This window comes from Desmodus rotundus, chromosome 3, assembly GCF_022682495.2.
Source record: "Desmodus rotundus isolate HL8 chromosome 3, HLdesRot8A.1, whole genome shotgun sequence".
Classification (NCBI taxonomy): domain Eukaryota; kingdom Metazoa; phylum Chordata; class Mammalia; order Chiroptera; family Phyllostomidae; genus Desmodus; species Desmodus rotundus.
The window spans coordinates 42,907,844-42,934,865 of NC_071389.1; the positions used below are offsets into that span (position 1 = coordinate 42,907,844).

The following is a 27,022-nucleotide window of genomic DNA, read 5'->3' on the forward strand; positions in this document are numbered from 1 at the left end:
CTTCATTGTTTAATTCCAAGTATAAAGATATATTGTATAATGTATAACTATTTTGTTATTATTTTGTTATTTTGTATATTATACAAAACCTACATGTTGCACTTTTACAAGTACATGTTATTTTTTCCCAAACAGATCAACAATCAGATTCTGTATGGAAGAAGTCACCAAAATGCATCTGCCATTATTAAGACTGCCCCGTCCAACGTCAAGCTGGTTTTCATCAGGTAAGATAGCTACGTCATAAAATCTGAGATCCCCTCTGGAGATGTTATTATTTATATAAGACTATTCTATCTTTGGTTTATCTAACAAAAATCACTATATGCTAAAAATACATTTTCTTTTTGTAACTGTAACTGTTGAAAAGTATAGACTGTTTAGAGTATGAGGCTTTCCTGTTATTTATGTTTCACATGATAGTATTGGTAGTTGAGGCTTTTATTCATAGTTCAGTTGTTTAAAAAATTCCCCTTCCTGGATCCAATTACCCTCTCCATGTAAATATAATAGCACTTTCTAGCTGTTCTTCCTTCTGTCACCATTATTTTGTTTATGTGATGACTCAACGTCTTCGTCGAAGAATAGGCAGGAAAACTTGAGGAGCTCCACATTAAGAGTGCTGGTGAGAAACCCAGAGGGGAGGATATATGAGCTCTGAGATCTAGAGTCCCGTGGTGACCGTGGGGCCCCACACGTACCGACAGCTTGCCTGCTGGCTGACTGAGCCCTTTTGGCAAGACTGCATCAGAACTGGGAATCCTCATCGGTAGTAGCCACTACTGCGTCATCAGCAGTGGAATGAGCTTTCATTCTCTGTTATTGAACTGAAATGACAGGTAACTCTGAATTATTATTAGGTGACGTAACTAACCCTGTATGTTTACTGTTGGTCAGCTTCTTTTCCGTTTGGGCCTTAGTTATTTGTAAGATGGAAATAACAAAACACCTACTTCATTGTGATATTTCAGCAATTTGTAATGTTCAGTACAGTGTTTAGCATAGAGTAAAGGCTGGAAGAGTGTTAGCTGGTATTTTATGATGGTGATTATTATTCTTCCTCTTCTCTTACCTGTCAGTAAAACCTATACAATCCCAGGGGGTTTCTGGGATTAGGGGTAACTTTATTCCCAGAGATGGGCACTAATGTAGATGATTGAAATACTTCTTTCCACAGCATCACTTCAGCCTCAGGGCGTGTTGTCGCTCTGCTCCTAAAGAAATCCTACTTGCGACTTTTTCTCCCACTCGCTAGCAGTTTCTGGCCTTCCAGTTTTTAACTCTTGCTTCCAGAAGGAGAAACCTTCCTTCTTCTTGTGAGTCTCTGTGTGTTGAGATGACCTCCTCTGGCTTTCTCACCTCACCCTGCTCTGGTAGTCACAGATCTTCTTTCTGAGTTTCTCTGCCCTCCGATTGCCAGAGGTTACAAAATTAGACTCAGGAGGTGAAAAGATGAGTAGACTGGAGGAAAGGTCAGCCACTCCAGAGTCTAGAACGATGGGAATATCGGGGGAAGCACTTTGCGAAGGGTATGACTGTCTGGCCACTGTGCTGTACACCTGAGGCCAGTACAAAGTAATGTTGAAGGTGAACTTTAATTGAAAAATGAAGATCACAGCTATGGGGGGCAGTTGGCGGTGGAGGGACCAAGCAAAAAGGAAAAAGGACTCGTGGACATGGACAGCAGTTTGGTAATTGCAGGGGGGGAGGAGTATAAGAGGATAGACGGTAATGGAAAATATATAATAAAAAATGCCTTTTACTAAAAAAAAGAAAGGAAGAAAAAGAAAAAAACACTTAAGTTAAAAACAAAGAGTTTAGGATGTCCATTGAGAGAAGTCCATGCAAGTAAAGAGTTCAAACCACTTAGCTGCGAAAACTTTGTATGAGGTTGTGTGAAGATTACAGGAGAAGACTTACATTGCACTCAATGGGATCTGCACTTCAGTGCTCAGCTCGTGGTGTCGGGGTGCTGTTGTTAATATTACTGTTACCTATTCAGCATTTGTGGGGCCTTTATTACCCATAATGGCCATCCTGTTTTAAAGAGAGCAAACAGAAAATTGAATAGGATCCAAAGGAAATCATTTAATGCAATTAAGTATTGAGAAATAGAACCCGCCTCCTTCAAGAAAGGAAGGTTAAATGACTTGACTTGTTTAGAATACAGAAGAGAAAGCTGAGTAGAATTTTATAATGGTAATAAAGCCCCATTAATTTAGTGTCTAACTATTTCAATTTTGATTATTCAGAAGGGATCTGAGTGAAGGAAATAATGTGTTCAGTAAATTAATGATGTAGCATAATTGAAGATGCTGCTGAATACTTATTTACTGGAAGTGATTTTAAGCAATTTAGGAGTATCACTGTACCCTGAAAATATATAATCTAATTATAGACGTGTCTTGCATGATCATTAAATTATAATGCCTAGCACATAGTAGGCATTCAAAAAGTTCTATTGAATAACTTTTTTTTTCAGTTCCTACAGAATAATTCTACATTATTTATTCTCCAAAGACAACAATCATAGTAAGTTAGTTTGACTTACTTTGTGGATTTAAAAATACATATAGAAAAAAATAAAAGTAAAAATACATAGTGTCATTATTTTACATAATTACTCATACCTTAGTTCCTTTTTCCACTGCTTTCCCAAATAACCTAAGTTAGAAAGATTTTCTATATTTTTATAGAGAGAAAAAATTAATTCTAAACAATCTATTGTCATATCCACTTTTAGACTGTTAACGAAAATGAGCTGAAATGGAATCGAGATATGGATGCACTGCTGACAATCTTTTGTTTGATTCAATAGATAGATCTCGTAATTTGTGTGCCAACATTTTATTAACTAATGCTTCAGTTTCCATAAGAGAAGGAACTATTCATTTGCCTGAGAACTCTTAACTAAGGTGATGAATTCTTTTCTAAAGCAAGACTAAACTATAAGGCTTTATAAATAATTAAAAGAGCAAATCCTGAATTCACCTTCCTGAGTTTGAAACTGGGTTTTATATTTGCGCTGTGTGAGTATGGTCAGTTTCCTGCTCTGTAAAGTGGGGGTGCTGTAGCTATCTCATAAATCATCTAATATTTTAATACGTGTGAATTGTCTGGCAATATGGGCCCAACAATATTCACTGCTGCAGTTACGATGATGGTGATGGTGATGATGATGGTGATGATGGTGATGATGACGATGATGATGATGGCAGGAAAAGGTGGGAAGAGGAGGAAGAAGGAGTTAAAAGAAGTCTTAGAGAAGGAAAGAGGAAGACTAAAATCAGTTACTCCTTCATATGTGTTTTGTCTAATTCCAGAATCTTGAATATTTGTTAATGTTTTATTGTTTATATGCCATTACATTTTTTCCATTTTCCTCCCTTTGCCCCCCTCCACCCAGCTGGCCCCACACTTCCATAGTCAATCCCCACACCAAGCAGGGAATAGAATCTTGAATATTTTTTAAAGTAAAGCACACTCACAGTCTAAAAATGCTTTAATTATCACCATAACGATTAACCACTCTAAGAGATAGATACAGATATTACATCGAACCATTTCTGGTAAATGTTAGAATAGGAGACATGGGCAAAACCTGCCTAAAACACCTCTGTTAGTTCTCTGTCAGCTGCTGCTGCTACCGCTCCTGCAGCTCCTCCTCCTGTTTTTTCATGATGGCCTGATAGTTTAACAAGAGAACACTGTTTAATTGAGGAATGTATAGAGATAAGTCTAATAAACATAAATTAACCCCCATGTCAATAAATATATTAGATTTTACATAAGTAATATCAATTTAGTGTCGGAATTTAAAACAGTTAAGGAAATCAAGAAAATAATGGGTTGGCCAGAAAGTTTGTTTTTTTCCATAAGATGGCTCTAATAGTGCTTAGTTGTCTTTAACTTCATTCAAAACAGTTTTGTTAGATTGTATTGTGACAGCTGTCATATCAGCATGCATTTTTTTTAATTTATCGAAATTGGTCAATTTTTGTGGAGCCATTTTAATATTGAAGATGGAAGAAAATAAGCAACATTTTTGGTATATTATGCTTTATTATTTCAAGGAAGGTAAAAACAACTGAAATGCAAACATAGATTTGTGCAGTGTATGGGGAAGGTGCTGTGACCAATTGGACGTGTCAAAAGTGGTTTGTGAAGTTTTGTGCTGGAGATTTCTTGCTGGACAATGCTCTGTGGTAAGGAAGACTAGTTGAAGTTGATAGCGATCAAATGGAGACATTGAGAAAGTCAACATTCTAACATGTGGGAGAGAGCTGACATACTCACAATACTTAAATAAATAACGTTATTGGTGAAAATAAAAGATGTGTTTTTTATTTTATGGAAAAACTAAACGGACTTTTTGACCAACCCAGTATTTTATTGCTCGTCAGCCTCTGTACCTCTGTGATGGAGGCGGCATAACGGGAGACAAGTCCTCTTCTCGTGTGGTCACCTGTGCATTTTAGGCGCTATCCCACATACCATCCTGTCTCCCTCAAGCTGATTGTCTAGCTCATTACTCATGTAGATACATCTTTCAGCCTCTGCTCATATATTTATTACCTCTTTCATTCTACTGTCACAAGACCTTCACTTTTGCCTTTTTGGAACCAAATCCTGGAGCAGTTAAATGTTGACTTGCTATCCATTTTCGGGAAGTTACTACTGAAACCATCTTGGCACAACAGATACAATTATACTTTTAAACTGCATAACTTGTGTTATATCTATTATTACTTTAAAAACTGAGTTTTATAAATTATATTCCTTTACAGTTAGTACTTCTATTTGACAATATTTTCTTCCTTAGTTGGAATTACTGATTCTCTTTGCACTTCCGTTACATAGAAATTTTTAGCTTTTTATACCTTGACAATACTTTTTCAAATTTGTTGACAATTGTGATAAAAAATGGGAACTGGCCACAAATTTAGGAGTATGATTAACAGGAAAGTAATCACACAAAGCTGTTCAAACATGCTGCAGGCAACATATTAATTTACTGGAGTCATTGGTCTACAGTGATGTACATTTATGCGATCAAGTTCTTGTCATATTCCTTTAACACTTATACTTATTCATATACTAATTGATCTATAATTCTCAAAGGGTCTATGAGTCATTAGTGAAAATTAGTAAGTTGCTGTTATGTATATGTGACTTACATAATCACTCCCCCTCCTCTCTTTTTCCTGCATCATTACATTTTATACAATCCTCAATTATGTAATTGTGCACTAAGCCACATAGGGACTCTGATATACTGAATTTTTCTGCTCTGGATCGTCCAGAGGTACATTGCAATCTGGGTTCTTACTATGCGCCAGACATTTAGTTCTATGGGCTTTCCTATTCAACCTATTGAAGCACAGGGGGAGAGCTATATTAAGACTATGGAGAAGGAATTGCTGTATTTGGCAGTGTGGGGATCCAAGGAGATTAATGATGTTGCCTGCAGCTCTAAATGTCATGTATAACAACTCACTCTCCATTACTTAATTGTATGTGGAAAACATGTGCAGTGTAAAAACTCCTGGGGCGTAAGGAGGCCAAATGAAACTGATCCCCTTGGATTTAGTGCCAGCTGTCAAGCCCTACTGAGTAGAAGTGGACTCACCATGGGATCACCTTACCATGGCGATTGAACATATGTCTTGTTTTTGTAATTAAAAGTTCAGTGTGGTCTGTCTTCCTCTGGCCAGTTCCCTAAGAGATGGTATTGACTTGAAATTAATGTGACTCTCAGGGTCCTAATCCAAAGAAGCAAACTGAATGGATGTTTTTAAAGTCCTTATTGTATTCCTGATTCTTTATACTACCTAGTTTTGATAAATGTGAGGGGGAAAGATGGTGGGCACAATCGTGAGTTTTACTTTCATAAAGTAATATTCATGCATTTATTCAACAAGTATTTGCTGAGTGCCTACCTGTGCTGGTGCTGTGGAGTCAGCGGCACAATCTCTGCCCTAAGCAACAAGGCAGAGAGTAAACAATGGGTACCTTATGCAGTGATGAAAGTCTATGATACTACAAGGACTTACGGGAGACAAATCTAACCTAGTTCGGGAGCCTAACAGAAGGTGTCACAGAGAAAAATGCTTAAGCTGAGACCAGAAGGACATATAAGCAAAGTCATAGGTGTTTAGATGTTATACCCAACATACCTGAATATTTACTTGTAGGAGAAAATCAGTCCATCTCTAAGAAAGTACCATTAGATGAGTACAGCTGTGTATGGCGTTTGCTTTGAACACTGTAAGAAAACATCTTTCTGACTCTCGTGGACCATTAAAGTATGCAATGCCCCTTTTCACGTGCACAGTAAAATATCATTCATGGGACATCTTACGTGGGGGTTTGAGGAAGAGGCCCGTCATTGGGAGTTGCAGGGCGAAAGGAAGTAGAGACACACTCCTACAAGGCTCCTCTGTTTCTCTCTTTAGTTGGACCATATGGTAGACCCATATAAGTCTCTCAGGTGGTCTGAAGTGCTGACTCTTGCTTAATTTCTTCAGTACATGTTTCCTGTACTATTCATTTTAAATAGTAATTTTGATTATTTATTATATGTGTAAGTAGAATTTATAAGCCTTTTGGTGAAAGAACAAGGTGCAGTTGAAGTGTCTTGTGTTTTGCTCTTTTGTCGGACATTACAATTTATGCATCCAAATAAGAATCATTGTTTCCTTTGACATACTGTGGTAACCTTGGGAAGCTGTCCATTAAATCTGGTTCTGATTCCATCACACATACATTTCTAGAAACATTTTGAAAGCCTATAGCATATTCTTTTGAATATCCACAGTATGCATAAATTTTCCTCCTTTGAGGGTGTTTATAGTTAGGTAGTCTTAACTGACCAAAAATTTTATTTATTTCATGAATTAGGTGAATTCAGTGACTTAGGTAAGTATTGCTATCAAAGAACAAGCCCATCTTTCTGTTACGACTTTGTAGAATGTCTTTGAAAATCAATTTTATTATTTCAAGGACAGAGTTGGTAACTTTTTCTTTGCTACTCCCACTCCTTAACATAGTACCAGCTCGTGGAAATGATGACTACATTTGTTTCACTTCGGTGGCACTCAGAAACACCTACTTGTGATGGTCACAGGGATGATGTGGTGCTTTTTCATTTTTTTTTTAAATATCTACTAAATCAGTAGGAATGTAATTCTTTTTTTTTAATTTATTTACTTTTACACAGAGGGGAAGGAAGGGAGAAAGAGAGAAAAACATCAATTTGTAGTTGCCTCTCATGCGCCCCACACTGGGGACCTGGCCTGCAACCCAGGCATGTGCCCTGACTGGGAATCGAACCAGCGACCCTTTGGTTCGCAGGTCGGTGCTCAATCCACTGAGCCATACCAGCCAGGGTGATGTGATGTTTTTTGTTTGGTTTGGTTTGGTTTGGTTTGGTTTGGTTTGGTTTTTGCTGGTCAATGTCTATACCCCTTTCCCTGCAGAATGCCTATTTCCTTTGATAGACTCCACTCCTTCAAATACGCACACACACACACACACACACACAATGTATGTAGTGTGGTGGAGCTGTAAATCTAGGTGCCTGTCTCCCTCTGTGGACGCTGAACGAGCCAGACCTTCCTCTCATTCCTGAGGTGTGACCATTGGTTGGTCATATGAACTAAGCCTGGGCAATATGATACCTCAGGTTTAGAATAGAAGACAAATAATATGAGTGGTTTTATATGAATGGCATTTATTAATGGAGTCACAGCACCTTGATCAGAAGTTCCTGCTATACATCTTTGTGCTTCCTGCTTCCTTGTCCTCTGAAGGTCTCTTAGTTCCTATCTGTTTTAATTCTGGTCATACAGCCTGCCTGTATTTCTTGAGATCCCAGTGTCCCTCTAATATATGCCCCTCTGCTTACATTGGCCCAAATTGATTTCTATTGATTTGCTTGCTGCCAAAGAATGGGGGGGAAGGGTGATAAAAGCAGAGCCATCTTGACAAACCATGAGCAACCAGAATGAGATATTTGGCTGCCTCTGCACATGTTCTTGTCACATTCAGGCTTTTAGCTTTGATGCTCAGTTTTTATCCTCCATACTTATTTAGCAGGGCACAAGACTGCCGAACAAGTCTCTACTAAGGATCTCCAGTAGGACATGTTTCTATTGCCAAAGCATTTACTGGCTCTTGAAAGATCGCCATGCTTATCTCAGAGGAGTCAAGCAGGAGCTAATATTTTTGGATTTATACCTGGGGTGGGGCTGTGGGTTCACCTTTCTCAGCCCCATTGCCTCATGGTAAGGGCGGGCTACCTCAACAATGTTTGGACTTTGCTAGCCAGGATAAAGAGAGGAATGGCATGGGGTATGTACTACACTACCTTAAAAAAAAAATCTCTTTGAGTAACTTATTAGCCTAAGTCACCTATCCTACCTAGTCCCAAGCTTCCTGATGAACCCTCCTGCCAGTCTGCACTGCCAGGTATCTGGTGAGCCACCTTTTCCTCTGCACGACTGGCCATTATTAAGAACTTGCCTGGGGCCACCTTTGTACACTGTGGGTCTGGATGCTAAGTTGCTCCCAGCAGCCCTCATTAGTGACTGACATTGTTTGGAATGTCAAGTAAATAGAGTTCATAACTGCACTGTCATTAGATATGTATTTCAAATTCAGCATATTCAGCCATTTTGTCGGTTTCTTCCTATTGCAAATGGGAAACTGTTCAGTCTATTCAGATAGTTAGAAATATCTTCTGGATTCTTTTCAGAAAGGAGTTTTGCATCACAGAAAGGAGATATGATTTGCCTTGTTTTATATATTACTTCTGGTTCGTTCACATGGAGATTTCCCAGCTGAATGTTAATTTGTTTCAATTAATGGAGTAAATGGAGAGTCGCTTTTTTTCTGTCCATATGTGTCTAACATCACTACACTTCCTACAGTCAGAAAATAACACATAGGCTGCTGAGTTGTGTTGACGTGTTCCTCATGTATTCACCTTCTCTGTGCGTGCCTATCTGAATCTTGTGCCAGGCGCTCGATTGTACTTGTAATCGCTTTAGAATAGGTTGCAGACAGATTAAATCAATCTACTCAGCAGTCCAGGCCGAATTCAGGCCCTTAACTTCTGCTTTTGATAAAATGCTGTTTTGTTGGCATAAAGTAAGATTCTATGGGTTTCAGAAAGTGAATTTCCAAGTGGCACGACCAGAGCCATCTTGAAGACAATAATGTTTTCAGTTATTTTGTAAATAATTCAAACATGTCCTCATCACACTTGTACTTGTTTTTTGTCTTGCTTAGTTAATATTTTTTAATTGTGGTAAAATATGCATAAAATTTACCATCTTAACCACTGGAAGCGTGCGGCTCAGTAGCATTAAGCACATCAGCACTGTTGTGCAGACATCGCAATCATCCATCTCCAGAACTCTTCACGTTTGGCAAAGCTCAAGCTGTTTCCCTTTAAAAATAACTCCCCTTTCTCCCCTTCCTCTAGCCCCTGGCAACTACCATCTACTTTCTGTCTCTGAATTCTGTACTAGGTACTTTATAAAAGTGGAAATCTTACAGCATTTGTCCTTTTGTTACTGGCTTATTTCACTTAACATGTTTTCATGGTTCATCCTTGTTGTAGCATGTGTCAGAATAACATTCCATTTATATATATGCCACATTTGTTTATCCATTCTTCTGTCGAGGGACACCTCAGGTTCCTTCTGCTTTTTGACTATTGTGAATAATGCTGCTATGAACATGAGTATACAAATGTCTCTTTGAGTACCTACTCTCAATTCTTTTGGATATATTCCCAGAAATGGAAATGCTGAATCATGTGGTAGTTCTATTTTTAATTGTTTCAGAAATGATCCTACTGTTTTCCCCAGCAGCTGTACATGTCATTAGCACCAACAGTGGACAAGGGTCCCAGTTTCTCCAAAATCTCACCAACACTTATACTCTGTTTGTTTTAATAGTAGCCATTCTAATGGGTGAGAAGTGGTATCTCATTGTTGTTTGGATTTGCGTTTCTCTGATGATTAGTGATGTTGACATCTTTTCATGTGTTTATTAGCCATTTGTATGTCTTTGGAGAAATGTCTTTTCAAGCCAAGTCTTTTGCCCATTTTTTAATCAGGTGGTTTGTTTTGTTGTTGTTATTGTTGAGTTGTGGGAATTCTTTAGTATTCTGGATATTAACCCCTTACCAGATAAATGATTTGCAAATATTTTCTCCTATTTCATAGGTTACCTGTTCATTCTGTTGATTGTGTCCTTTGATGCAAGAAGCATTTCATTTTGATGTGGACCAATTTATCTATTTTTTGTTGACATTATTTCTGCTTTTAACGTCAGAGCCAAGAAATCATTGCCAAAGCCATTGCAATGAAGCTTTTCTCCTGTATTTTCTTCTAAGAGTTTTATAGTTTTAGCTCTTACATATAGGTCTCTGTTCCACCTTGAGTTAATTTTTGTATTTGGTTTAAGGGAAGGATCCAACATCATTCTTTTGAATGTGGACATCCAGTTTCCCAGCATCATTTGTTGAAAAGGTTATCCTTTTCCCCATTGAACAGTCTTGACACCCTTGTTGAAAACCATTTGACCATGCATATAGGAGGGTTTATTTTAGGGCTCTCTATTCTGTTCCACTGGTCCATTATGTCTGTCCTTATGCCAATACTGTATTGTTTTGATTACTATAATTCTGTAATAAATTTTGAAATCAGGAAGGATGAAACCTCCTACTTGCTTTTTCCAAAGATTCTTTTAGCTATTTGGGATTCTACATGGATTTTAGGATGGAACACACTTTCTCTTTTAAAAGAAGTAGAAATGCTTCTTGGATATAACTCAGTCCCTGATAAATGGAAGTTATGGCATTTTATAAATATACACACCACCCATTATATCATATTCCTTTTTCTTCCCTCATTCACAAATTGTCATGGGCTCATTGTTCTTTCCTGAAGGATAAGTATGTTCTCCTAATAGCCACAAATCTTTCTTTCGACCACAATTCACACTGTTCTTTCAGAGTTTATATTGGGGAGAATATCCCGTATTTATCCTAAGGAATTAGGATAAATTCCTAATGTGGTTGTTAGATCGATGTTTCAAATAACATGTTAGTAAAATATCTTATTACAACTTGAATTATGGTTACAACTGTGATGGATAAGGAATAAACATATAGGGTTTTATCAACAGATCCCTTTCTAGAACATGTATGTGCTTCGAAAAATGCAGTGAAGTATTCTTAGAAGAGTAAAATGAACTTGGTGAGAAAGACCATGTAAGTTTAGAATTTCAGAGGAGAGCAAGATTACTGTTGGAGAAGTGGGTGCAGCAAGAACTAGTGCTGCTTGGGTACACTTACACGGGAAAGAATTACCTGCATGAATGGCCTTCATTCAAACATTTATTGAGTACCTAGTGTTTGTCAGATGCTGTATAAAACCATATAGTTAATAAGTCCTCCAAGAACTTCTAAGACTTGCATCAGGCAAAACAAGCACCAATAGAGATAACTCTCTGATGTTGAGTTATTGAGATTTTAATTTTCAGGCTCAGTTGATGGAAGTGCTATCAAGTGGTTCAAGTTGAAAAGGACATGATTTAAATTTATTGAGACTCAGAGCAGAAAAAGGAAATAAATAGGGACGTTGTTATCATAGTCCAGGCAACGTGAAAAGTACATGAATTAGGATGGGAAACATGGGACTAGAAGAAAAGACAAGAAAGGATGATGTCTTTAGAAAGAATTCATTAGATTTGGTGATTTTTTTTTTTTTTTGATATAAGGGTAGATGCTGAATGAATTACGAGTAACTGAGGACTTAGCACCTGGAAATTTCAGCATCTGAGACTGATCGTCATAAAACCCTATGTTGTGCCTTAGTACTCTGGCATTTACATTCTCTCACACCAATTCTATTAGAAGGGACTACCCCAATTTTGTAGATTAAGAAATGAAGGTTTTAGAAAGTTGTTTAGTATCTTGTTTACATTACATTTTACTGATAGAACTTACATAGGTAGAACTGTATTCTTGCCTTGGTCTGCTTAGGTCTAGATATCTTTTCAGAGTAACACATCGTTGTCTTACTCTATATACTGGGTCCAGCAGAAGTAACATCTGCTTGAGCGTGATGTTATGTTACAGAATTACATGCTTATGATTTTGTAATAAAAAAGGGTGCTACTTGTGCAGGACCTTGTATAATCATGTCCATTGGTATGGTCTGGATACTACACTCCTGATCTGAATGTGTGTGTTCTAAATCTTGAGTTCCTGGGAGAAACACTGCTATTGGGGCAGGCACTAAACCAAGGCAGGTGCCTGCCCCTCACACCCACTGAGGTTGAGACAGGCTGTCAGTGTTACACATATGGACATTGCCGCGCACAGCCCATCCATGGAACCACTGTGGGCTGGGCAGACACCCCCAAAAAATGTCCATTCATGTGGTTAATACTGACAGCTTGGTGACTGCAAGAAGCACATTGTCATTACCTCGTTGAAACTGTGTGGAAAGCACAGAGCATAGTTTTGGTAGTCCTGCTTTCTGCCTTTCCCCTGCCTCGTTAAGATCACTTTCATGCAACAGACACTTACAGTATACCTACTCTCTGTCAGCTACACGCTGGGGATACAGAGAAATCAGATCCCATCTCTGTGTTCAGCGAGGGAGAAAGAACAGCATGAGTAATTTTAATAGAACAGGGCAAATACAATGATAAGGAAAGACATACACTTACAGGGTTCCTTACCCAGGAAAATTGTTCTCACTGTTGTCCGTGCTAGAACTCCATTATCTCTCTCTCAACAGCTGTTAAAGACAATTATAAAAACACCAACAAACAATTACAATTCCTCATCATGTCCTGTATGGGGCATCAGGGCCTAAGTCACTTATTCAGCATATTGGAAGGGGAAAGTTCATTATAAAGCAAACAGACTTCATTCCTTATGAGTATCAGAGAATATGAGGTATCAAAGGGTCCCCCCAAATCATTCAAGTTAATCACTTGTTTGAAGTGTAAATGGCCTCTCTCCTTTGGTCTCCCTCATTCTACTTCTTTCTCGTTAAAATCGCTGCCATGTCAGGTCCCCACTGGCTTGATGCTGAGGTGGTGTGTGAACACTCACTAGTAAGTGGATTATAGAGGATTATGAGCTGTGACTTCTGATAGCAGCTTTCTTCTCTCCATTTTTAAGCCTCACAGTAATTCTCTTCTGTGAGGCTTAAAAAAATTAATAGGGACTTTAAAGGCCAGGAAAGTCATATTAATTTCGGGAAAATCATTAAATTGTGAAAGGATAACTTGGCTGATTTGAGCTAACTTGGTCCAGCTAATCATGATTTCTCAATAAGAATTTATCTGCAGCCATATTTTTAATGCTGGTAACCTTTGAAAGAGATAGGAAAGGCCATCTGCTTAATTACTGCCCGATACACTCTGCCCCATGGGCTCTGAATCCTGAGTAGACATGTCCTGTTGACTTTCGGCTTTAAGCTAGAGCGGAGCTTTGTTGCATTATTCAATGGGGGAAACTGAATACGAAAGAAATGCTATTACTTACTTAGAGGTAACTGACTACTTCTTCTATGTGTGAGCAAACTGCTGGGGAATGGATTGTAGTCCATGAGAAACAATAGCTATCTCGTAACATAATAAGGCATGCCAAGGCATCTATAATGCTGTCAGAAAAATAAAAGATATTCTTCATGCTCTCTATCAATTCATAGTTTTAGTTTTTCTTCTTTCTGCGCTGATTTGGCTGGTATGCTAGATAATCCAAGAATCTGAAAAGTTTAGAGCAACTTAAACTTCACCTCTTTATTTATACTCTGCTTCATTTCATAAGAATTTATATCAGTTTAAGATTCATAGAGTTTAACCTACTTACTTAAGAGATCAGGAAACCGATTCTCCTAGAAGTTATTTCTCCAAAATCCTGTAGCTAGTTAGTGGTAGTATTAGAACTCCTACCTCTGTCTCCTTATTGAAGTGAGAGGTTATTACATTTTAAAAAATAGCTGTGTTAAGTACAAACTCTTTGCCTGGCACTGTGTTTACCCTAGATGATATAATAGACAGTAGGAAGGACAGGAATCTTGTCCTTGGAGTGCTTAACCGCTGAGGGGAACGTGAAGCAAGCGTTCATACAAATCAGTTAGGTAAATTATGAAAGAAACAGATCTATGATCATTGAGTAGGGTGTTAGAAACATGCATATAATGGAGATCCTAGAAGGCTTGTTTCAGAAAATGACATTTATGGTGAGCTATGAAGGAGAAATAAGTATAAATCAGACAAAGGATTTGGGCAACAGCATGCAGAGAAGAAGGAAAGAGAGTGAGAGAAGGCCCTGAGGTGAGTGGAGCTTGACTCAGGTGAGAAAGGGAAAGAAACCCGGTGTAGCAGGAGAGAGGTACAAAGGGAGCAGGGAGAAGAGAGGGAGACTCAGAGTGCTGAAGGCCTGACAGCCTCCCTGACAGTTGTGGACTTGACCCTAAGGGCACTAAGAAGTCATAGGAATATTTAAAACAGGGTGAGATTTCTAATCAGATTTGTGATTTGGAACCATAATAACTTTGCTAGGTGAAGAGTAGATAAGAGAGAGGATGAAGAGCGTAAGTAGGGAGACCACCTAGTGTGCTCTTACATTAATACAGATGAGAAATGCCGATCGCTTGCACAAGGACAGGAGGGAAAGAAGGGCAAAGATTCAAGATATGTGTTGAAGGTAGAATCAACAAGATTTCTTTTTTTAAAGTCAGGTTTTTTAATTTAATATCAATACATTCTAATGAAATAGCAACAGCAGTAAATATACACTTTGAAAAAATAAGCAGGTATCCCCCTATACCTGGAAGAAAATTAAGTCAAAGTTTTCTACATGGTAGAAAAAGGAGACAACTGCTGATGTCCACAGTTAGGCAATTCAAGGACAACTTGGAAATTTCTAAAACCATTTCCAAAAAATCAATGGCAACAGGTTGGGACTTCAAAGGGTAAAATGTCTATATCTACATGGTTTTATTAACAGGGATTTGTTGCTCCTGCATAGCATGGATTGGATATACAATTGAGGCGTGAGAGGTTTCAAGAATGACTCTCAGGTTCTTCGCTGAACAACGGGGCAGATGCCGTTGACATTTGCACAGGTGGAGAAGAAATTGACTTTGGAACCCTAGGGGGACTAAGTGGGATAAAGAGCTCTATTTTATTTAAGATGCTTACAAGACAGCTAGTGGAGATGTGAAGTGGGATATGCAAATCATAAGCTCAGAAAAACACCTGGGTTAAACTATGTGAACTTGGAAGATATCAATAGGTAGACAGTCTGAACTTAAGGAAATAATTCTCCTAGTTGAGGTTATTGAACTCACACTGGAGAAGAAGGATGGGTGGAACATAAATTAAATAAAGAAAGGCATTTTGCTTAAAGGCCATGATATGATTAAAATCCCAAAGCAGGAATGATGTGGACCAATGGATTTTTCCAGTTGGTGAGAAGTAAAAAATAATATGGGTGGGATTTTGAGTGTGCTCCTAAGTCAGGTAGTGGTTATCCTATATAATCTGGTCATATTGAGAGATCTGTGAACGGTCTTTCCATACCAGTAAGAAGCATTTTTTTGGTGCTTTGTTTATATTGTGAAATCTTAGGGGTGTCCAACCCCCATGACCCACGGGCAGCATGAGGCCCAGGGTAGCTATGAATGCGGCCCACCACAAAATTGTAAATTTACTCAAGACTTTTTTTTTTTTTTTGCCCATCATTTTTTGTTAGTGTTTATGTATTTCATGTGTGGCCCAAGACAGCTCTTCTTCCAGTGTGGCCCAGAGATGCCAGAAGGTTGGACGCCCCTGCAAGGCTTAAAGTCAGACTTAACATAAACCTTGAGATAATTATATTGGTTGTGCATCATGATTGAAAGGTAAAGGATAAATTGCCCACAGAACCACCGTCTACCATTTGCTAATAAATAACATAGTGGAAATAAGCCCAAATAATCAGAACTGGTATTCCAGGAATTATTCTGTGCCTGTCACTCTGGTGATGAACTTTCAGCTCCCACCTCTTCTGCTCCCATTAGCATGATGAGGAGTAGAATTAACCTAACCCACACAGCGTTGCCCGACCAGATCTCTGCCTTCCCCATCCATCACTCCGCCTCACAGAGTCCACCCAGGTGGGGACTGTCATATGCATCCCATCATCCTTCGTTTGGCAGAACAAAGTAAGAAGCCAAGTGAGGAGGCGGGGAATCTTTCCAGTTCAAAGAAAAAAATGCTGTAAACATTAGTGGGGCTTACAGGTTACACACACCCTTTTGAAAAATTTATACTCCTCAGTGCAGAAAGAGTTGATGACTTTCCAAAATTATCCTCTGCAGCACCTGACTTACTAAGCAGGATTTGGACAGCTCCTAGCATCATCACTCCTTGTCACTAATAATTGTATCTCAGTATCCCTTGAGTAATACATCTATTTTGCATGTGATATATATTTTTAATTCGGTAAAGCTGAGTGTGCATTTTCAACTGAGAACTGAGGAAAAGATTCTAATTTGAGCCAGGAACTTGCCATTTACTGTGTACTGATTCTGCTATTTTAACATCCACAGAAATGAAGATGCAGTCAATCAGATGGCTGTTACTCCCTTTCCATTACCATCAAGTTCTCCATCTTTTATTGAGGTAAGGTGACTCCTAATTAGCTTCTAGTGAATCTATTGAACACATTTGTCATCATTATTTTTTCCAAATCTAGTTTTTTGATTTTCAGTATCTCATACTCCAACCCTGTAGATTTATTAACTAGGGAATTTCCCTAATTAAAGTAATAGTATTTGAAGTATGATTATAAAATAATATAAAAACAATGTTAAATAAACACATTTGAACTTAATCATATGAGTATCACCTTCCTCAAAGGTCTGTAAGGTTTTTTCTAGTCATAAAACCTGTCCTAATTGGGCATTTCAGAATTTATTAGAAAATTATTTTTTTAAATAACTGAATATTACCCCTTTCTTTAAGGTTTTAAAACAATTTAGTACCTGTGATTGCAGCTATCTGTAAATAATTACTTTCAATTATTGATAGAGAAGTTACTACTACAACAAGATTGCTATCATAGTGATCTGCTGCTGGAGAGAGAGCTCTATAATCAGTGTGTCTTCCCAGCCAAGGGAGTATGACATTCTCTTTAGTATCTTATTCATTGAATTATTTTTTTTAATTTTAAAAAGAAATGCACACTTATTCTAATTAATCAGATGCAGATTTATTGTGAAAAAAGTTGATTTTCCTTTTCCCACCTCCCTGAGGAAGTGAATCTTTACTGTTTAGTATCTCTCCACACTTTTTCCTTTGCTTCTATAACAAAAATAAACAATTACATATAAATAGTATCTCTCTTAGCAAATATTCAACTATATAATCCACATTCTTTTTATTCAACAAGTATTCAATGAGTGCATGTTTTGCACACACGCACTATTTTGGGTGCTAAGATATAGGTATGAATAAAACAGATAAGGCTCCCTGCCAGGTTCATGGACAAAACTAACTAACAAATAAATAAACTAAGAGAACTATCAACAGCAGTCCGTGCCTTGCAGATAATTAGATTAAGGGATGCTTGTGACCACTTTGGCGGGTCAGAGGGAAGACCTCTTAGACAAGGTGAAACTTAAACAAGATCAAAATGATGAGGAGCCAGACATGCAAAAATAAGGGGGAAGGGCTTTCTCTGCAGAGGGGACAAAAGTAGCTCTCAACTAATGAGCTGAATGTGTTTGAGGAATGTGTCTGGGAGCATATATGAGCAGTAGAAGCCACTGGAAGGTTTTTAACAGGGGAGTGAAGTAAGCTGATGTACATTCTACTACATAGAGAATGGACTATAGGAAGGTAAAAGTATTATCCCAGAAGGCAGAAGCCCAGTGTGACCCAATTGTGGTTGGATGAGGTTTTGGTATTGGAAGCAAAGAAAAGTGCGCTGATTCTTGATGTTTTGGATGTCATATCAGTCTTGCTTCTTTAAATGTGGGAGCTCAGGGGAAATAGAGAATCATGGATAAACCTGGATGTGTGGATATGATGCCATTTACTACAGTCTGTTGAAGAATACTGGTCTTTAAAAGAAAAGCAAAAATTAAGTGGTTTGTTTTAGATAAGTTTAAGGTGTATATTATACATCCTTCTGGAATAGATTCTATACATTAAAAAGAGAAAACTTGCTTTTTTGCTTAATATAGTGGTCATATATCTATATGCTCTATTATAATCTTTTTCCAGCTGACAGACATTTGATGACATTCCAATGTTTTGCCAGGAAATGGTACCAAAATAAACATCGGCACAAGGTGCACACGCACACGTGTGTCAGTCATATGGTGCTTTTATTACTATAACATGCACTTCCCCAATGTATAATTGCTGATTCGGAGCAATACAAATTCAAAATTTTAGTCTGCGTTGACCAATTACTATCCAAAAAGATTATAATGATAGATATTGACTCTCCACCAATAGAAATTTAGCCACAGTTTTGCCAGTACTGGCTATTTTCATTTTAATTAAGAACTAAGGAAGGCAGTTCTCATGGTGGTGGGAATGAGGGATCCCAGAGCCATACTACTTCAATCCAAATTCTAGTACAAGCATACACTAGACATGTGACCTCAGGTAGTTATAGTAACCTCTTCTCCCCTCACTTACCTGCAAGGAGATAACAATAGGAAGTCCCTACCTCCATAGGGTTAAGCTTAAATAAGGTGTGTGCTTGTACGTGTATCTTGTGCCAGTGCATGGTAGCTACCCAATAAATGTTAGTACTTACTTACTAAGTATTTTGTGTTTGTACAATGTCACACAAAATTATTTGGAAGGCTAGGGTTGACATTATAGAAAGTGTTTTTCTATAGTATTATAAGTTATGAATGTTCCCATCAAAATATCATCTCCTTGGAAATGAATTTTTCATCATCTATATTTTTTCTCCATGTAAAAGAAAAGTACCTTTATAATGACCAAGAAAACTAGCCTTTCATTAAATTATAAAACTTCTGTGAGATCCAGCTTTTGTATCTTATAGTGGGCAAATGTATACTTTTCTTAAAAACAGCTCTTCTCTTGCTGTTTTTAAGATTCTCTCTTGGTCTTTAACCTTTGGCATTTTAATTATGATATGTCTTGGTCTTGATATGTCTTGGGCCTCTTTGGGTTCCTCTTGCTTGGGACTCTCTGCACTTCCTGGACTTGTATGTCTATTTCCTTCACCGAGTTAGGGAGTTTTCTTTCATTATTTTTTCAAATATATTTCCAATATCTTGCTCTCTCTCTTCTCCTGCTGGCACCCCCATGATACAAATGTGCATTGAAGTTGTGCCAGAAGCTCCTTACTACTGCCCTACTTTTTTTTCATTCTTTTTTCTTCTTGCTGTTCTGTTTGAGTGTTTTTTGCTCCCTTATATTCCAAATCTCTGATTTGATTCTTGGCTTCACCCACTCTACTGTTGATTCCCTATAAACTGTTCTTCATTTCAGTTAGTGTATTCTTCATTTCTGATTCTTTTGTATCATTTCCATGTCCTTTTTTATGCTGTTGAAGTTCTCTCTGAGTTCATCTACTCTTTCCCTAAGTTCATTGAACATCCTTATACCAGTTTTGAACTCTGCATCTAATACATTGTCTGTCTTCATTTTGTTTAGTACTTTTTCTGTTTTTGTTCTCCTCTTTCATTTGGACCATGGTTCTTTGTCTCCTCATTTTGACAGCCTCCCTGTATGTGTTTATATATATTATGTAGAGCTGCTATGACTCCCTGGCTTGGTGGAGTGGCTTAATGTAGTAGATATCCTGTAGGATCTAGTGGTATGGCCTCCTCTATCACTTAACCTGGGTACTCAAGGTGTGTCCACTGTGTGTGCTATGTATACCCGCCTGTTATAGTTTAGACTGGATTGCTTTTGTCAGGTCAATGGGAGGGATTCACCCAGGCTGATCAGCTACAAGGGCTGGCTTTGATCACTGACCACCAACCTCAGATCACTGTGAAAGATCAGCTGAGTAGGAGCTAACTCCACAAAGCAGGACTTACTTCAGCAGGGCCCTGGTGCCCACCAATTCTGCTCCTTGAGTGTGTTGCTTATGGAGGTGGTTATGTGGTGGTGCTCCAATGTTGTCTGTAGCTGTCCATTAGGTGCGCAGGGTCTGGGGCCTCCTGGAAGGTACAGGCCAAGGTCAGCCACTGACTGATCTATCACAGGCCATCAGGCATAAGCTACAAAGTGGTCTTCAGCCCTGGCTGGTGTGGCTCAGTGGATTGAGTGAAGGCCTGTGAACCAAAGGGTTGCCAGTTCGATTCCCAGTCAGGGCACATGCCCGGGTTGCAGACCAGGTCCCTAGTAGGGGGTTTATGAGAGGCAACTGCACATTGATGTTTCTCTCCCTCTCCTTCTCTCTCCCTTCCTCTCACTCTAAAAATAAATAAATGAAATCTTTTAAAAAAGTGATCTTCAGATGTTTGGTACTTGTGCTAGGCTCAGAGGTGCCCAAATGAGGCCAAGCTGTGAACCAAGGCCAGCTACTTCTAGTGCCAGGCCTGGGGCCACTTAGTGAGAGGTTTGGGGCTTGCTGAGGCAAGATGTTTCATGTTTGAGAGAATTTAGGAAAATCTGAAGCATGAGCCAAGACAAGCCATTAGTATGGAAAAGCCATTGGAAGCAGCTTGGGTGGGCCTGAAAATTGGGTGGGATAGAGCCTCAGGGAATCACCAGGGTGAGGCACAGTATTAGCCAGGTTGATGGAGTCACAGATATGGTGCCCACCTGCTGGCTCTGTGTGGGGAGGGCTAAGAAAAGGAACAATGGCCTCTGCCAGCACTTTTTTCTGGGAGAAACTGCCCACAGCTGCCCCCAGCTTCCCCCTAATGCCAGACACTTCAGTTTCTCCCTGTATGCTTCTGGGCTGCTGGCCCAGCCCTGGAGCTCAGAGGGAGTGAGTCAAGTAAGTCCATGTGCAGGTCCTTAAAGAGGAACTTCCTGGGACTCCAGAAGTTTCTCTCTTCCACAGCTGCAATCCCCACTGATTTTTACAGCCAGAAGTTATGGGGACTTATTTTCCTGGCACTCAATTCCTGTTCTGGGGGACCTGATGTGGGGCTGGGTCCTCTCTCTCCTGAGATATTCCTCCTGATTTTATCTGCCACATATGGGTGGGGGACCATTCTGTTCTGCCTCGCTGCCTCTCTTTCCAGTCTTGATGTGTTTTCTTTTTTAATTCCATACTTGTAGGACTTCAATTCAGCTCTATTTCTGGTGGTTCTGAATAACAATTGTGCTGTAGTTTAGTTGTAATGTTGATGTGGTTGTGTGAGGAGGTGAGCAAGGTTTACCTACTCTTCCATCTTGACTGGAAGTGTCAGGAATGACTTCTGATGTCAGCTGCATATCTTCTCCAGTGAATATCCAGCCAAGTAGTTTCAGCTGCCGCTTGCTGAAAGGGCAGAAACTTATAAAGGATGACTGAATATAGTGTCTACCATATCAAATACTATCTTAGGTGTGCTGTCCCATGTCCCACTTATAATCAGACCTCTTGGAGACAGTATAATTATTTCCACTTTACAGAAGAAGAGACTGGGATGTAGAGAAACTAGATAGCATACCCATATGCCCAGAGGCAGGTGTGTTATTATTCAGCATTACCTTCCATATCTATACCTGGAGATGTTTCCACCAAACCTTTATAGAGTTATAAAGAGTAAAGGTAGTAATGTATATAAAGCATTCAGTATGCTCATGGCACAAAGTAAATGCTCATTAAATGTAAACTATTCAAATATTTAAGTATATCTAACTGAATTTTTAAGTATATTAAACAATATTAGCTTCTGTTTTCATTTTTTGAATTGTGCTAGCCACAGAAATTTTACTTACACATAACAGAAGCAATAATAAGTCAGGAAAATAATTTGCTATCATACACAATAAATTTATTGTATTCTGAAAATTCAGAAGGCTGATTTTACTTTTAAGTGAAAAAGACTAGTAATATGTATGAAGTATAAATAATGCCAGTCTTGAGTTGTAAGAGGCTAATCACAGTATTTAAGTCAAATTTGAGTGTGCCATTATTTAGTTTCATTTTCAAAAATAAGTCACATTAGGCACCTAATATATAAATAAATCATAAGTCCTTTTCTCTAAAGGGATATGCTGTGTGATGCTTCTGTTGCAACATCACAATGAGTTACAGGATAAAGAGAGGGGTTTTTTTTTAACCTCTGGAAGTTGTCCTCCAACAACTGCCAGCACAGATGAGTGTTACCCGTTTTGTGGCTGATACATGAAGCACGTAGGCATGCTCCGGTCCCCTAACCACTTCTTCATTCCTTCTCATTCAACCGTGTGGCCCCTCTCATTATGCTTTTTCCCTTGAAGCATTATCTAGTAATTAAGCATAATCTATATCTGACATATTGCTGAGAGAGCTAGTCAAATCATAAGCAGGTATAGCCATATCATCATTAGGTTGGACCTGCCAATAATAGTTCAGCATAATTGAATAGCACTTTTATTACATATTAACGTGATCTTATATTCATTTGTTTATTGAACAAATACTTGTTGAGCTCTTATGTGTCAGGCACTGTTCTAGGCACCAAGGGTGTGCCAGAAAAAATTACTGCGTGCATTTGTGTGCCGGTACAGTGAACAGGAGTGCTAATAGAACATTGAACAAGGCAGCTGGAGGTGTGGGTTCTTGTTTTAGCAGTAACCTTTTGAGCATGTGACCTTGGTAGAGGTATATTACCTCTCAAAGTCTGCTTTTTTCTGTAAAGCCAGGTTAATATATTAGCCTTTTCTGCCTGTGTCAACAGGTAATTATGAGGACCAAGTACTAAATGTAGGTAAAAGTGTTTTAAAATCTGTGCAGCTATGTACATATATAAGGGGTTGTTGGCATTCCCAGTCCTGTACTATTGTGACTGTAATGTTGTTGGGACAGCTGCATGACACAGTAATTGATAGCCTAAGCTTGAAAGTCAGACAGATGAACTTGAGCCAGTTATGCTCCATAAGCTTGCATTTCCTCACATTTAAAAGGAGTTTGCTAATAATAATGAATTCAATGAATTTGTTAGAAGAATTTAATAATGATTGTAAAAATTTTAGCATATTCTTGGCACACAGTAGGAACTCCTATTAGCTGTGACTATACTGACATTATTACAGCCCTCTAACAGAACTCCCAGCCTCCAGGAGCTTCCTTTTTCAACACTTACATAACACACAGGATCTCTTTTCTTACCATATTTACTGTGCTTGTCCACTTGTTCAAATGCCTTTAATGCCTCCTTCTTGCCTATCAGACCAAGTCTTCATTTCCGGGTTAGAATTAGGCTTTGGGTTTACCGCCACAGCCTCCGCTAATCAGCTTTCTGTTCTCATTAAAACTGGTTTCCCCACACACCTGGTCTCCCTGCCCCTGGTTCTTTGTTTCTGCTGTTTCTTCTACCTGGTTTTCTTCCTGGTTATTCTTTGTTAATGCTCAACCACTGGTTCCTTGAAAAATTGCTTGTTTGGACACCTCCTCCAAGTTTTACATGACTCAAAGTAAGTAAAATAACGCGTAGATAGTAATAAGCATAGCACCTGAAATGTGCTCAAATGTGAGATGCTGCTTGCACGACCAGCTTCACCCCACAGCATTCCCTTCAGTAGTCTTTACTCCTTCACAGCTAGATAATACTCAGGATTCCTTTAAACGGTGAGAGTTGTCCTTTGTCCTTTGTGTGATATCATCTGGGCCTTATAGAAAAAGACCCCTTTCTATATGGGTTTATCAAGGATTCTGTTCCTTGTACTTCCGTCATTTTCGTGACGTTTTAAGAATGTGAGATTGTAAACACCATACTAAACTGTATGCTTTTGGAGGGTTAAGCTTTTTGTCTCCTTGATCATTCAATCCTCAGTGCCTGGCACATAGTACTTGCTTAATAAATATTTGTGGGGTAACTCAATGGCAGGAACCATATTAAGGCTTTTTACTGCATCCTGGATGCTTCCTTTCAGTGTTGAATACCTCTCATTGATTCAATTTATTCTGCTGCTATTTATCAAATATCTACTTTGTAGAGCACATAAAGATTAATTGCAGATAGTCTCTGCCCGCAAAGAAGTTAGAGGCAAACATGACATGTAAATGGCTAAAACAAGGCGCCCTAGGGAACACAGCTTTAGGAGGAGTTCACAAAATGAACGGTATTTCCTGGTAGGATAAGAGCGATTTCCGATTCATAAATTTGGTTTTAAAATATGAACATCATTGGATAAGAATGTGGGAATAGCACAAATAAAACACAGACTAAGGAAAATAAGGGTGGGGAATAAGAGAAGACTGTAAGGGCACGTGGAAGGGAGTAATAGACATTGGGGTTGGAAAAATAAGTTGAGGTCACATGAAAAAGGCTCGGATTTAAATCTCAGAAGGTTTGAATTTCACGTGGTGGGCACTTGGAACAGTTGAAGGCACGTGAACAATGAAATGGCCTGATCAGGGCTCTGCTTCAGGTAGGATAGTCCCATGGCAACGTCAGAGGTGTCTTGAAGAGGGAAACCCAGTTAGGAAGCCACTGCTGTGGTGTCTGCTGAGAGGTACTGAGGACTCACGGGTACTTGAATGGCACGATGTTTATTCCATTCTTTGACAAAGGCTGGATGGATCTTTTAGAATATCTTTATAGAAGCAAAAAACTGGACTTTTCCTTTTTCTCAGAAGTTGTGCTTTTCTGAATGCTAAGTGAGATGGAGCAAGCCTCAAAAAGAATGGAGAGGCCGAATACCCAGGAAGTGTCATTAGCATAATTTTCACTTTATCTTAATTGTGCACAGCCTTTCTGAATTCTGAGTAGCCTAGAGAGTATGCTTCTGATTGAGGGTAGAAGAAAGAAATTCAATTTGTCACATCTAGTAAACATGACTTTACAGAAAGAAATATTTGTGAATTTAGGCTGGCAATGAGACTAATAAATCATTTTGTGGTTTTTTGAAGAGAGCATTCGATTTAGGAAATATTAGGGGTGACAAAATTTAAACCAACATTTGTTTCATTTTTTTAAAGAATTTTCAATTATAGCAGACATTTATAGTTGCTGGGATTTTTCTTGTTTCTTTGTTTTTGTAATTTATTTTGCTTAGTCAAATCTTAAAACAAATTAAAAGGGAAAAAATGGTTGTATATTATAATATACTTTTTGTCATGTTAAATAAAGGAAGAAGATAGGGAACAACACTGTGGAACATTTACCTGATCAGAAGTGTTTTCCAAACCCACAAAAACTTCCTTAACTAATTTGGCTTTTATTGATAGCCTACTCTCAAGTTAAACGTAAATTCCTGCTGTCAAGGTTTTCACTGTCTAGTTGGAGGAAACTATAGACAAATAATAGGTATGAAAAAAATAAAGTAGTGTTTAAAATAAAAGTTTATCATCACTTAATGTAGAAGATTTTGAAGGAGCCCAAGGGAGGGAGTTTAGAACTTCCTGAATATTTGTGAGAGACTTCTCAGAGGGGATTGAATAGCATTACTCATCAATCTTGCCTTTTTTTTTTTTTTTGGTGGTAAATGTTGTGTTAAATATATAATCTTTGTAAGCACCATACTAAAAGCTTCGCTTTTTCTTTTCATTCATGTATAAAGCATAGTTCACCATGGAATCTACTGACCGTGGTCTCCATGGGGAAAGGTCATTCTCCTTGAGCGGCCTAGGCTGAACAGGCAGCATTGGACAGGTGGTTTGAGGATCAGCAAGAGAGGAAGGGAATACACAGCCAACAGGATTAGCTTAATCACCTTGGGTTTCAGTGGGCCACCATCCATCAGCCAGATGGTCTTCACACCACCTTGATACAATTGTGCTTTGGAAACCATGCTTGCTGACCTATTTTCCCCTTCCCATCTCTGACTGATTCCTGTTTTTTAAGCTCATGGTCAGCAGGGGATTTTGAAGGCTCCTCAACCCATATGAGCCATTCTGTTCTCTAAACAGAACCCACATTGTTTAGTTCTGTGCCTCATTAAAGTCTGAAAACTCTTTCGTAAACTTTCGCTCTCCTAGGAAGCTAAATGCTTCATTGCTAACTTCTCAATACCAACTTCCTTTTTACCTGACTCACCTCTCTCCTTCTATATTTTGATTTTAACCCCCTCTGTGTAGCCTTCCCAAACTAAACTGGTAACTAAAAACAAGAAAAGCTTTAGAAAGGGCTCATGGTACAGTTAAAAAGAACATTGACTTTGAAGCAAAATAGCTCTGACAAATTTTAAAATGAATCAGACAAAGGAAATGAATGAGGCAGATTTGGGGTTCAGGGTCTTTCATTCTCATCAGGGAGTTCAGTCCTGTACACACATAATTAAGGCAAATATGAGTCAATGACACGTGATATAAGTTCAGGTAAAATGTTAGGTGAGTTAGAGGAAGAAATGCTTTCAGCTAGGAAGGAAAGGATTTATCAAGTAACATATGAGACATAGCTTTGTAGATGTAAAGGGCATTCTCTTTTGGTTTTACTCAAATGTTAAAGGATATATAGACCGTTTGCATCCTAGACTCCTTGGCCCATGTTTTCTTAAATTTTCTAAGTTGAAGCATCAGACAGCTGTTTTCTCTCCCACTATAGTATTCATTCTCTAAAGCCAAGAAAGTACATTGCTGAGAAATAAAGAAAGTACAGATTCCTCTCATTTATTTAAATGCTTTCTTCCCCATACTCATATAGGGTTGTTATGGAGACCACATGAAACGGCATGACTTAGGAGCCTGTCTCAACAAAAGCTACAAAAAAACATCAACCGTACCTGGTTTTGTGCTAATAGAACTTTTACATGTTTATCCATTAATCTTCAAGGCAACCTAATAGGCTATTTCAATTTGGTATTTTTCTTTGTACCTTAAAAACAAGTACTCAGACTTGAAAGTAACTTGCAGAAAATCATA

At 38.5% G+C, this 27,022-nt stretch overlaps 1 protein-coding gene across 3 annotated transcripts in view; it reads left to right on the plus strand.

The window, feature by feature from the left end:
* The window catches only part of PATJ (PATJ crumbs cell polarity complex component), a 322,107-nt gene that overhangs the window by 204,292 nt on the left and 90,793 nt on the right, over window positions 1-27,022 (plus strand). For all 3 annotated transcript variants that reach the window (XM_024565364.3, XM_024565365.3, XM_024565366.4), the window contains exons 29-30: window positions 136-227; window positions 16,632-16,704. In XM_024565364.3, coding sequence (XP_024421132.2) covers window positions 136-227; window positions 16,632-16,704 — 165 coding nt within the window. The remainder of the gene's footprint in view (window positions 1-135; window positions 228-16,631; window positions 16,705-27,022) is intronic.